The sequence below is a fragment of the Neofelis nebulosa genome, chromosome 15 (genome assembly GCF_028018385.1).
Source record: "Neofelis nebulosa isolate mNeoNeb1 chromosome 15, mNeoNeb1.pri, whole genome shotgun sequence".
NCBI lineage: Eukaryota > Metazoa > Chordata > Mammalia > Carnivora > Felidae > Neofelis > Neofelis nebulosa.
The window spans coordinates 47,429,930-47,442,017 of NC_080796.1; the positions used below are offsets into that span (position 1 = coordinate 47,429,930).

General features: G+C 40.4%; 1 protein-coding gene across 4 annotated transcripts; it reads right to left on the minus strand.

Moving 5' to 3' along the window:
• Positions 1-3,295: 3,295 nt before the first annotated feature.
• On the minus strand, positions 3,296-11,584 carry UBE2T (ubiquitin conjugating enzyme E2 T). Of its 4 annotated transcripts, none has more exons than XM_058700742.1 (8): positions 11,476-11,543; positions 9,669-9,826; positions 7,974-8,146; positions 7,335-7,404; positions 6,136-6,241; positions 5,928-6,026; positions 5,701-5,784; positions 3,296-3,668 (listed from the first exon to the last, which is right to left on the minus strand). In XM_058700742.1, the coding sequence occupies exons 3-8, from the start codon at positions 8,080-8,082 to the stop codon at positions 3,543-3,545; spliced, it is 594 nt and encodes a 197-aa protein (XP_058556725.1). In that variant the 5' UTR covers positions 8,083-8,146; positions 9,669-9,826; positions 11,476-11,543; the 3' UTR covers positions 3,296-3,542. The 4 variants fall into 4 exon arrangements, with proteins under 4 accessions (XP_058556725.1, XP_058556726.1, XP_058556724.1 ...); XM_058700743.1 differs by lacking the exon at positions 11,476-11,543 and adding an exon at positions 11,173-11,384; XM_058700741.1 differs by lacking the exon at positions 9,669-9,826 and having other exon boundaries at positions 11,476-11,584.
• Positions 11,585-12,088: the final 504 nt, after the last annotated feature.

Consider the following 12,088-nt stretch of genomic DNA (forward strand, 5'->3'; position numbering starts at 1 on the left):
GTCTATCAGGGTAATGGGCTATAGGCCAGAGTGCCTGGAAGTCAAGGTGCTCCTTTAGATGGAATAGACAAGGACTTTCTGGGGCAGCTACATTTGAGCTGAGACCATCATGAACAATGTAGAAATCCCTGGAGGGGGAATGAGCTAGATGTGTTCAAGAGATTGAAAGTAGGCTTCTGTGGCTAGAGTAGATAAGGGGTAGAGGGCATGCCTCTAGATAAGGATGGATAGATAAGGCAAAACAGGGGCTAGATCAATGTCTTATGGCTCAGGGAAGGAGACTGGATTTTTCCCACCTTAATTGCTAAAGGAAGCCACTTGGAGAGTTTTAAGGAAGGAAATAAAATCTGGCTTTTAAAAAAAATTTTTTTTCAACGTTTTTTATTTATTTTTGGGACAGAGAGAGACAGAGCATGAACGGGGGAGGGGCAGAGAGAGAGGGAGACACAGAATCGGAAACAGGCTCCAGGCTCCGAGCCATCAGCCCAGAGCCTGATGCGGGGCTCGAACTCACGGACCGCGAGATCGTGACCTGGCTGAAGTCGGACGCTTAACCGACTGCGCCACCCAGGCGCCCCAAAATCTGGCTTTTAGATCATCAAAAGTTTGTTCTTGCTGCTGTGAGAATGGACTGTAGAGAGGGTCAAGGCTGGAGGCAAGGAGACATAGGCTATGACTGTGCTACAAGTGGGATGATGGCAGCTTGAACCAGTGTTAGAAGAGGTAGAGAGAAGTGGCCGGCAGAACTGACCAGACTTGGTGATGGATCAGTTGTGTAGGGGGTTTGTCCTATAGGAGGTGCTCCTTTCCTACCACTGTTCCCTAAGTTCATCTCACACTTCACATCTGGCTTCACCCTCATCAGCATGTGGCATTTCCCTGGTCACAGCGATTGGTTTCAAGATGGTCCAATCATGGGAATTTTTGCTCCATGGCCTGCTGGGTATAAATTAGAGAGTACATAAGCCTACTTGCCACTAGTAGTCACTCTAAAAGGGGAGTATGTTTAAGGAGCAGAGAGTCAAGACAATGTTGTTACTCTGGATGGCAGATGGAAAGAGACTGAAATCTTGGTATTGTTGAGCCTCTGAACATACCAGTACAGATGCTCCCCCTACCCCCAGACTTTCTACTTGGTAAGGCAAAGAGCTTCCCTTGTTAGGGTCACCAGTTGGATTTCACTCACAACTGAAAGCATCCCAACCGATACGCTAATGTTATCTAGGAAGCCCAAATCAGAACTAAATATGCATGAGTGTAGGAGACAAGCCTGGAATAAAATCAATTCTGGGCTTTAAAAAGAGAACTGATTTGGGGGCACCTTGGTGGCTCAAGTCAGTTAAGCATCCAACTTTTGGTTTTGGCTCAGGTGATGACCTCACAGTTCATGAGATTGAGCCCCGCTTCAGGCTCTGTGCTGACAGCTTGGGATTCTCTCCCTCTCTCTCGCCCCTCCCCTGCCCATGCATGCACATTCTCTTGCTGTCTCAAAATGAATAAACATTTAAAAAAATATTTTAAAAAGAGAACTGATTTTGAGAAATGTGTTAAAGAATTTTATAGAAGTTGGACATCTAAATAAATAAACAAACAAATAAATAAATAAGGCACCTGGGTGGCTCAGTCAGTTAAGTGGCTGACTTCGGCTCAGGTCATGATCTCATGGTTCATGGGTTCAAGCCCTGGGAAGAGCTCTGTGCTGACAGCTCGGAGCCTGGAGCCTGCTTCAGATTCGTATCTCCCTTTCTCTCTGTCCCTCCCCAGCTTGTGCTCTGTCTCTGTCTCTCTCTCTCAAAAATAAACATCAAATAAATAAATAAATAATGAATTCTATAGAAGTTGGAAATTGATGAAGTGGGGGATACAGAAGAAATTTATATTGTCAGCTTAGGCCATCATCTGTCATCAATGGATTATATAAATTCCCATTTCTTATCTTCTGGGTTTGAGTCCTACGTGTTTTGTGGCAGGCTGTGCTGAATGAAGGATACAAGGTAACTCAGAGGTGGATGAATGGAAATCGCCTATTCAGAAAGGCACGATTTTAAAGTTCATTTATTTATTTTGAGAGGGGCATGAGTGGGGAGGGGCAGAGAGAGAGGGAGAGAGATAATCCCAAGCAGGCTTTGCACTGTTAGCATGGAGCCCGATGCGGGTCTCAAACTCATGAACCTGAGACCATGACCTAAGCAGAAATCAAGAGTCAGATGCTCAGCCAACTGAGCCAACCAGGAGCCCCCAGAGATGCACTATTTTGTGTGGGTGGTGCCTGGCCTAGGTATAAAATCACTGAGATAAAACTGGTACACTGGGATATGGACAGGGACATTACAGTCTTTATTTTTCTAGGTAGACTCCTAGTATCTGTATTCCTCAGAAAGTCTTTCACTTGGCATGGGCAGCCTCTTTCCACTTCAACTGATTTCTGCTTTTTCAAATCTGTTTTCCCTGTCATCTAAATAGAATAACAAAATCCAAGTATATTATAAAATTGTGAGTGGGGGATTCAGGTTTGGCACCTATTTGTTCAGAGTAGTACTTGCCATGAAATGAAGCTAGGGACAGAAAATGACACAAAAATCCTTATTTAAATTTGTATGGTTATTTGGTTAATCTCATGTCAGAATTTTTCACCATTATATTCTAAAACACTAGCACAATACTTGGTACATAGCAGGTGTTCAATAATTTATTGAACAAATGAAAATTATACCCTAGTAATTCTGACCAGCTATAAAAATCACAAAAAGTTAAAGCTGCAAAAAAATGAACAAAAGGGTACATTACCTTATTCCCACATTGTATTAAAACTTCTAAAAATGGGGTGCCTGGGTGGCTCGGTCGGTTGGGCATCCGACTTTGGCTCAGGTCATGATCAGGTCTGCATCGGGCTCTGTGCTGACAGCTCAGAGCCTGGAGCTGCTTCGGATTCTGTGTCTCCCTCTCTCTCTACCCCTCCCCTGCTCAAGCTCTGTCTCTGTCTCTCTCAAAAATAAATAAACATTAAAAAAAAAAAAAAACCCTTCTAAAGATAAAACAAAATAAAAATAAAATAAAATAAAATAAAATAAAATAAAATAAAATAAAATAAAAATCTGAAAACCCAGAATCCTAAAGCTTAGTGGTAACTGAACTGTTTCCAATAGCTATTTTACATCTACGTCAAACATTCAGTGTCCTGAGTGATGTTGGAAAGTTGGCAAAATAAAAGAGAAAATTCCAAATATTTTAACATTCTTATTATATAGCTTTCTGGACAGTTTGCTTCCAGACACACATTCAGGATAAACACACATTCAACATTAAATGATTATTTATTTTTCAGGTTTAAAAGGTTTCAAAATACGTATGTACAAGCTAAATAAAACAAACTACCCTCAGAGCATCTATGTAGAGCAGAATATATAAATACACAACGTCTGTTTTAGACGATACAAAAAATGATAATGTCAACAAATACAAAGACAAACAGTCAAGAAAGGTAAGCAAATTAGAGCATTTTAGCAAAGAATATATTAACTAAGATAGACCAGGACGAACCCCTAAGCATCAGGGCAAAATTTCTTTTCTGTGCCTCCCAGCTGCCTGGCTTTCCTTTTCTGTGTTGTGTTGCATACTTCTGAGTCACCAGCCTCTGGCAGATCACCAGGCATCTCCTCCTTATCAGCCTAAAAAGGAGCAGATACGGTAAGATAGAAGGTTCACACTAAAACCAGGATGGAGAACAATGAAGTGCTGTAATATAATTTCCAAGTACTTCTTTGTTGCCTCTTGTATATAATTTTCCCTCCAAAGGCATCCTCCTCAATCTTTTGTATATTTAAAATTTTTGTTTCTTTTCATAAGTAACTGCTACTTAACTCAATCTGAAGGATGTTATAACTCAACAAGAAACAGAATGTGCAAATCTTTGTTTTCCTGCAATTTGTATTGTTAAAGGAAGAAGTTCTATCAATTTAAATCGGGGAAATTTTCCTTCTTCCATGAATGGTCCCATAAGAAATGTTAATTTTCCCCTCCCTCCTCTACCTCTCTCACTCCTTCCTGATTCCTGCAGTAGTCGCTTCTCAGCATTAAAAAAGAAAAAAGAATCTAAGTCATCTCTCATTTATCCGTGCTACCCCCAAGAATATATATAAAAAAATTAACCCTTCAGTAAGTGGTGCTGGGAAAACTGGACAGCGACATGCAGAAGAATGAACCTGGACCGCTTTCTTACACCATAAACAAAAATAAACTCAAAATGGATGAAAGACCTAAATGTAAGACAGGAAGCCATCAAAATCCTCAAGGAGAAAGCAGGCAAAAACCTCTTTGATCTTGGCCACAGCAACTTCTTACTCAACACGTCTCCGGAGGCAAGAGAAACAAAAACAAAAATGAACTACTCGGACCCCATCAAAATAAAAAGCTTCTGCATAGCGAAGGAAACAATCAGCAAAACTAAAAGACAACCTACAGAATGGGAGAAGATATTTGCAAACGACATATCAGATAAAGGGTTAGTATCCAAAATCTATAAAGAACTTATCAAACTCGACACCCAAAAAACAAATAAACCAGTGAAGAAATGGGTAAAAGACATGAATAGACACTTCTCCAAAGAAGACATCCAGATGGCCAACTGACACATGAAAAAATGCTCAACATCACTCATCATTGGGAAATACAAATCAAAACCACAATGAAATACCACCTTACACCTGTCAGAATGGCCAACATTAACAACTCAGGCAACAACAGATGTTGGCGAGGATGCAGAGAAAGAGGATCTCTTTTGCACTGTTGGTGGCAGTGCAAGCTGGTGCAGCCACTCTGGAAAACAGTATGGAGGTTCCTCAAAAAACTAAAACTAGAACTATCCTATGACCCAGCAATTGCACTACTAGGTATTTATCCAAGGGATACAGGTATGCTGTTTTGAAGGGACACATGCACCCCAATGTTTATAGCAGCACTATCAACAAAAGCCAAAGTATGGAAAGGGCCCAAATGTCCATCAATGGATGAATGGATAAAGATATGGTATATATATACAATGGAGTATTACTCGGCAATCAAAAAGAATGAAATCTTGCCATTTGCAACTACGTGGATGGAACTGGAGGGTATTATGCTAAGTGAAATTAGTCAGAGAAAGACAAATATCATATGACTTCACTCATATGAAGACTTTAAGAGACAAAACAGATGAACATAAGGGAAGGGAAACAAAAATAATATAAAAACGAGGGGGACAAAACAAGAGACTCATAAATATGGAGAACAGACAGAGGGGATGTGGGGGGGATGGGCTAAAGGGGTAAGGGGCACTAAGGAATCTACTCCTGAAATCATTGTTGCACTATATGCTAATTTGGATGTAAATTAAAAAAAATTAAATTGAAAAGTATATATATATATATATATATATATATATATATATATATATATATATATAAAATTAACCAGATGCTGCCTGCCCTCTAGTGTTGTCAATAGATGACAACTATTAAGGAAAAATGTACTTTGTGTTTGAACTACTAGGCTGTTTTGCTGAATAAGTATTTAGAAAGTTGCAATAGGAGAAAAGGATCAATTAGCTACTCTAGAGTACAGTACAAATTTAGCAAAGTTCATAAACATGTATACATTTATAAACAGATACACTTTTAATGGGCTAACAACAGGAGCAAAATCAGAACTGTACAATCATCATACCTTCTCTTTCTGTCTTGCATGCTTCTCTGTCCACTGCCTGGCATTCTTGAGGAAGACTGGCTTATTATATTTAAATTCGTAGGACTGAGACAAAATCAAAGAAGAGTCAGTGGAAAGAAAAATGATTTGTAGTGGTTCAGCTGCAGCTGCCACAGCTATCCTCACAAATGAAGTCGGAGGTATAAAGAAAGTAGGATATGGGCCGCAGAGGAAAAGAAGATACTTACTATGTCTGCCATGAGTGGGTCATCAGGGTTGGGTTCGGACATGAGCAACTGAATAGAAGTCAACACGGTTGCAATGTTGAGAGATGGTCTCCAGGCACCCTATACACAGACAAATAGGCAGATACTTGTGTATTACTAAAAATGTTATACTCTTATATAGAGGAGAACCACAGACGGCTATACAGTCCACCCTTTACCCAGCACTCACTTTTGGTGGCAATTTGAGAACATCTAGACAAATCCGTCCAGCAGAATCAATGTTTGGATGATAGATTGGAGTAAGAAATCGGATCTGAGGGGGTTCAAATGGATACCTTTGAAAGCATAGGACAATAGAGAATTTTTATTAAAATATTGCTTCTTACTGTATTATAAAGTTTCCTGATGACTAATCAGGAAGACAGCTTTTGACAGGCAAAACTTTTCTCTCAAGTTTTTATTATGAAAACTTACAAAAGTTGAAATAACAGCATTAAAAACACTCATATACCCACCACCTAGATCAAGCCACTTCACCCTCTAAATACTTCATCATGTGTCTCCCAAGAATAAGGTCATTCTCCTATATAACTGCAGTGCTACCAGTATACCTATGAAAAAATTAAAAATTTATTCTCCAATATCATCTACTATTCAGATATCCTCAATTGCTCCCCAGTCTTTTTTTTTTTTTTACATATGGTTTTTTGAAAAACAGGATGCAATTAAGATTTATACATTGCCATTTGTTTATTATGCCTTTTTACTGAGACACAAACCTTGGAAAATTCCCAGTCTATTTTCAGAACTGATCTATCACATGATTATAACACAACTTCTCTCAGGACTTTAACAAGTTTGGCCAAGATCTGACCTAGTGAATAGACGTCTACATAACAGACATTCATTTCTTTCCTTCCTCATTCTGCACAAATCTGCAACTGCAACTCACCCGGTGAGAACCTTGAAGGAGATCTGAATTAAAAGGGGCCTTAACATAGAAACAGAAAGCAGAATGGTAGTTGCCAGGTGCTGGGGGAAGAGAGGACTGGCAAGTTACTGATGAATGGTTATGGAGTTTCAGTCTGGGAAAATGACAAAGTTCTGGAGATGAAGAATGGTGATAGGTGCATAACAATGTGAATGTATTTAATGCCACCGTACCAAACACTTAAAAGTGGTTTAAATGATCAATTTTATGTTACGTACATTTTAGCACAATGAAAAAAAGAGGGGCCTTAGATGTGATCTAACCCATTTTTAGAGAAGGAATTTGAACTCCGGAGAGATAACTTGCCAAGGTCACATTAAATCCTAAGACTAGGATTAAAACCTAGGACCTTTAACTCCTACATTTAACACTCTACTACATTACTCTATCTTCCAATAACTGTGCTTTAGTAAGTTTAGAACCTAATTCATACTAACCTCTCAGGAATGATAACTTCCAGCTTGAAAACACCTTTTTCATAAGGTGTGTCAGCCGCACCTAATATTTCTTAAAAGAAAAAAACCTAGTTAAAAGGTAATTGGATGATTCAAATGACCACACCATACAGACCTAATAAAATTGACGGTCCTAAAGAAAAGCTAGGTCTAGGACAGTAATTCTCTTTCAGGGCTTTAATAAGCTTGCATGCAAGACACCAATGTACCCATGTACTTTGTTTCATGGTGTCAAACAAAGGAGAGATGGAAGATCAAAACAGAAGTTGGACAATACTGACCATAGATCAAATACAAGCTGCAGATTTGTTTTGTATGGACTGCAGTATTCTAATCATTTATGTTTCCTGTCTGGCCTCACAGATATTTGAGATGGTGACCTTTGGTCTAAACACTGCTTCAGAGCTGGTGCCCAAATCCTGGCTACAAGTCAGCAAAAGGTGTAATAAAAGACCAAAGAAGCAATGTCAAGCAAATCTTTTTATACATGTAAACAAATTAGGGTTAGAAAGGTGGCAGGGCACTTTGACCTTGCCATTGGTCTCTGCTTTAGAGTATACAAATGTTCAGATTTCAGCACAATCTCCAGTAGGGTCATCATAGGCAACACATGATACGTACGAGCTCGCAGATCATCCATTTGGTCCTTATCTTGCCAGCAAGTGATGCCCGGGGGTGGCTCTGTGGCTAACAACTTCAGCTCCCTCTTCAGACGGGAAGCTCTCTGCATGGTCCCCAGGCAGAAGGAACCACACACAGTTCACTGCACCACCCTAGGAGCTGGCTGGGATTCACTAGGGAGAAAAGGGGCAACCATGAAATAGTCAGCAATAGTGACTGGGGTTTTTAGCACATGGCTTCAATATAGTAAAAAACAAATTCTTCATATCAGTCCCCATTCTGAGAAGGGAATCTACGCTTTTTCTATTTCCTTCTTGTTATCTATTCAAGCAAGTAAATTTTAAAAATAAAGTGTAAATAATGAAAAAAGTTCTACAAACAACAAACACACTACAAGTTTTCCATTAATGTCTGTTTCCATTGACAAATTATAAACTCACGAGGTAGAGCCTGGGTCTAATTTTACTCCCCACCGCCCCCTCAGCATGCCTGGCATAGAAAAGGATTGACAAATATTAGCTGCGGGAGGAAGTCCATATAAGCTTTGTGAGGAAAGCAAGGAATGAATGATCTGGAGGTAGTCTCACTCTGAGATATTTACAAGCCAAGGCTTAAATGTCTGTTTTCTCCAGGTACCTCGGATTCCACATCCTTCCAGTTCTTTAGTATTTCCAATCTCCTTCCCATCAACATTCACATATGCTCAAAATCTCTCTCACCTAAAACAAACACCCACATCCACACCCACTCAACACCCTTCCTAACTCTACCTCTCCCTTTAGCTACTATTCAAAGGACACGGATCTTTTGATAGAGGAGTTACATATCCCATCTGCCAGTTTGTCTTTTGACAAACTTTTGATATCTTTGAACCGACGCACAACTATGAACTCTAACATAATCGATTTTAAAACCTTTTCCTTTACACGGATACTTTTGTGTATTAAAATTTTCCCTAACCCCAAACTTAGCTATTTGTCTACATATTCTTCTAAATGTGTTACAATTTAAGTCTTTAATCCAGTGGGAATCACTTTTTGGGTATACTGTGAGGCAGAGGCCCAATTTTTGATTTCTTCCTCCATATGAATAACCAATCGTCTTAGTCCCTTTTATTGGAAAGTCCATCCTTTCCCTGCTGATATGGTCATAAATTAAATTTCCATATATGGGTAGATCTGTTTTGGGATTCTTTAATTTGTTCCACTGGTCAATTGGATTATATTTGAGCTAATACCTATTTTAATTACTATAACTTATTAATAGGACTTGATATATATAAGTTGAGTTCCTCCACCTTGTTCTTTTTCTTCAGGAATGTCTTGATTACTCTTGATCCTCTGCTCTTCCATATGAAGTTTGAGAATTACCTCATAAAAGTCCACAAATACATACACCTCAGGATCTGGTTCTCAGTTTTATAAACTAAAAACTCAACTTGGCAGTAAACCTAGATTTAGTAGGGCTTAGATGTACTAATTTGTTCCAGGCTCACTCACAAAGGCTTAAACATTAAAAGGTCAATTAATTAATTTGTACAACTACAGTAAAATCTTTAATTTTGATCCCGCACAGTCTCTCAAGTTATTTCTACTTGGAAAACTAATTATAATCAGAAGATTACCTGGTGGGCACAGATTGTAAACTGAATGGTTGTTATTTATGATAATCATAAATTTAGATTGAGGCACCTACCTCAATCACAGGGATGTTTAAAGGAGAGTAAATTTGTGTATTGGTTAGGTAAAGACACTCTCCTGCACTGTGTTGCAGATAAATGGGTCCTTTGGGTCTTTCTTTTCTAATCTTCAGGTTTGCTGCTCCTCCACAATTAACAAACTCTTCCGGAAATACTTAAATAAGATTAATAATATTACAAGTGAATTAAATCATTAAATATAATTATACTACAACAACCTTTCATATAAAGTATTCTTTAAAAATTTTTGTTTTTATTTGAGAGAAAGAGAGAGAGAAGGAGAGGGAGAGAGGGCAAGGTGGGGAGGGGCAGAGAGAGAGAAGGAGACACAGAATCTGAAGCAGGCGCTTAAACAACTGAGCCACCCAGGTGCCCTTAAATTATTCCTTAAAGTACTTCCTTACTCATAAGTTTAAGGCATTCCTTAAAGTACTTCCAAATTTCCTTAGCCACACCCATTACGAGTACCATCTTTGGCTCCGATCCTGGAGCCTGCTTCAGATTCTTTGTCTCCCTCTCTCTCTGCCCCTCCCCTGCTCATGCTCTGTCTCTCTCTGTCTCAAAAACAAATAAGAACATTTAAAAAAAAAAAATAAAACTATTGTAAGAGTATCGTCTTTTGGAGGCAGTTATTTTACTAGATAATTAACCTCACCTTTCATATACAGATCCTTACTACTTTTCTCAGTAAGCAGATACTGAGAAAGCAAGGACAGTAAGAATCCACAAGTAACAGAGTGTAGTTTTATATAAAATGAGAACCCAGGGGAAAGGCATGGTAAAGGGATTAGAATACGGTGAGAACAAGCCAGACAATTTCTCTAAAGAAATTTCTCTGGTTGCCTCAACCAGACCCCAGTCTCACGATATTAACACAAATTGGTGTATGGCACTCCTTGGCTCAAAAGCCATCAATTACTGCCTGTTTTCTGGGCACAAAGATTCTTTACAATCAAACCCCAACGCCTATTTCCAACTTCATTTCCAGTAACTACTCTCCACAAACTTGTGCTTCAGCCACACCGATTTCTTGCTGCCCACAAGAGTCTCATTCTTTCATACCTACAGACATATACACATTAAATGATCACTTCTTGCCCTTCTCTAATAATGCAAACCAATCCTCTACTCCTTTCAAAGGTCACCCTCTCTGCTTCCACACCAACTTGCATCGTGAGTGGTAATTCATCTCTGACAGCCTCTCCTCCTAGGGCAAAATGCCTTGAAGGCAGGTCTAGTCTATCTATGTAAGTTTTTTTCCTTTCTTTTAAAAATTTTTTTGAATCACGGGCGTCCGGGGGGCTCAGTCGGTTAAGCGCCCGACTTTGGCTCAGGGCAAGATCTCCCAGTTCGTGGGTTCGAGCCCCGCATCGGGCTCTATGCTGACAGCTCGGAGCCTGGAGCCTGCGACGATTCTGTGTCTCCCTCTCTCTCTCTCTCAAAAATAAACAAACATTAAAAGAAATTAAAACAAAATTTTTTTAAATCTACAATGCCTACCAGTATGCAGCCCTGTAATAAGTTTCAGTAGCTAATGAAGGAAACGTGAACTTTGGACCAGATGGTGAAGAAGGCAGAACCGCCTGTGCTTGGCCCCGAGGCATACTTCTCCCAGGGGCACACTTCCTGCTACGCTCGGGGAGCTCGGGCCACCAAAGGGCTGCAGAGATTCTACAAAGCCTCCGTTTTTCCCAGCTTCTCCCTTCGGTAGAGTGGAAACAGGACTCCTTTCCACCTAGCACCGCAGGGACCAACGCTGGCAGGCGTCTTCACTACCTCGCAACCAGAAAACTCCCCTCTTACCTGGGCGAACTCAACTCGCAACGCCGCAGCGCTCAAAGCAGCTGCTCCCCGCCCCTGCGCAAGCCCAGAAGTTCGGTGCGGCTCCGCCTCCCTCCCCTAGGGGCTTGCGATTGGCCCGCAGCAATGCCCGGGGGAGGAGCGCAGCGGCCTATTGGCTAGCGCTCTGACCTGACTTCCGCTCGCGCCGCTTTCAAATCGGAGCGCGCTTCCGACGCCACCCGTCCATCTCTTACGCGAAGCTGTCGTTCAGGGCTGAGACGCTCGTAGGTTCCGCCCGGCTGCACCAACTGGTGTGGCCCGTGCGGTGACAAGTTCTGTTATGAAGTCAGCTCTCTTTGTCAGAGCAGGCAAGAAGTTGGAAATCGCCTCATAGGAGGAACAATGAAGGGAACCGGAAATATTTGAACTGGAGAAGGGAATGCGTGATACGTCTCTTCATTTAAGTATTCTTTCACATGGAAAATTCTGCTTCAGAGGACACATCAAAGACCATTGGATGAAAGCTAAAGCGATGCAGAATTTAGCTCAATGAAGCACTGTAGCAATTAGAACCTTGAAGAACAGAGCAGGTAAACTTGAGAGGTAGTGAATTCCTTCATCGGAAGGGTTCAAG

Bases quoted from the DNA above. Each gene is read 5' to 3' on its own strand.
- UBE2T (XM_058700741.1), bottom strand. From the start codon at position 8,082: ATGCAGAGAGCTTCCCGTCTGAAGAGGGAGCTGAAGTTGTTAGCCACA. The intron at 5,785-5,927 runs GTAAGTATCTTC...ATTTTGTCTCAG, and splicing joins ACCCACTCATGGCAGACATA to TCCTACGAATTTAAATATAA. The intron at 3,669-5,700 runs GTATGATGATTG...GCTCCTTTTTAG, and splicing joins ATGCAAGACAGAAAGAGAAG to GCTGATAAGGAGGAGATGCC.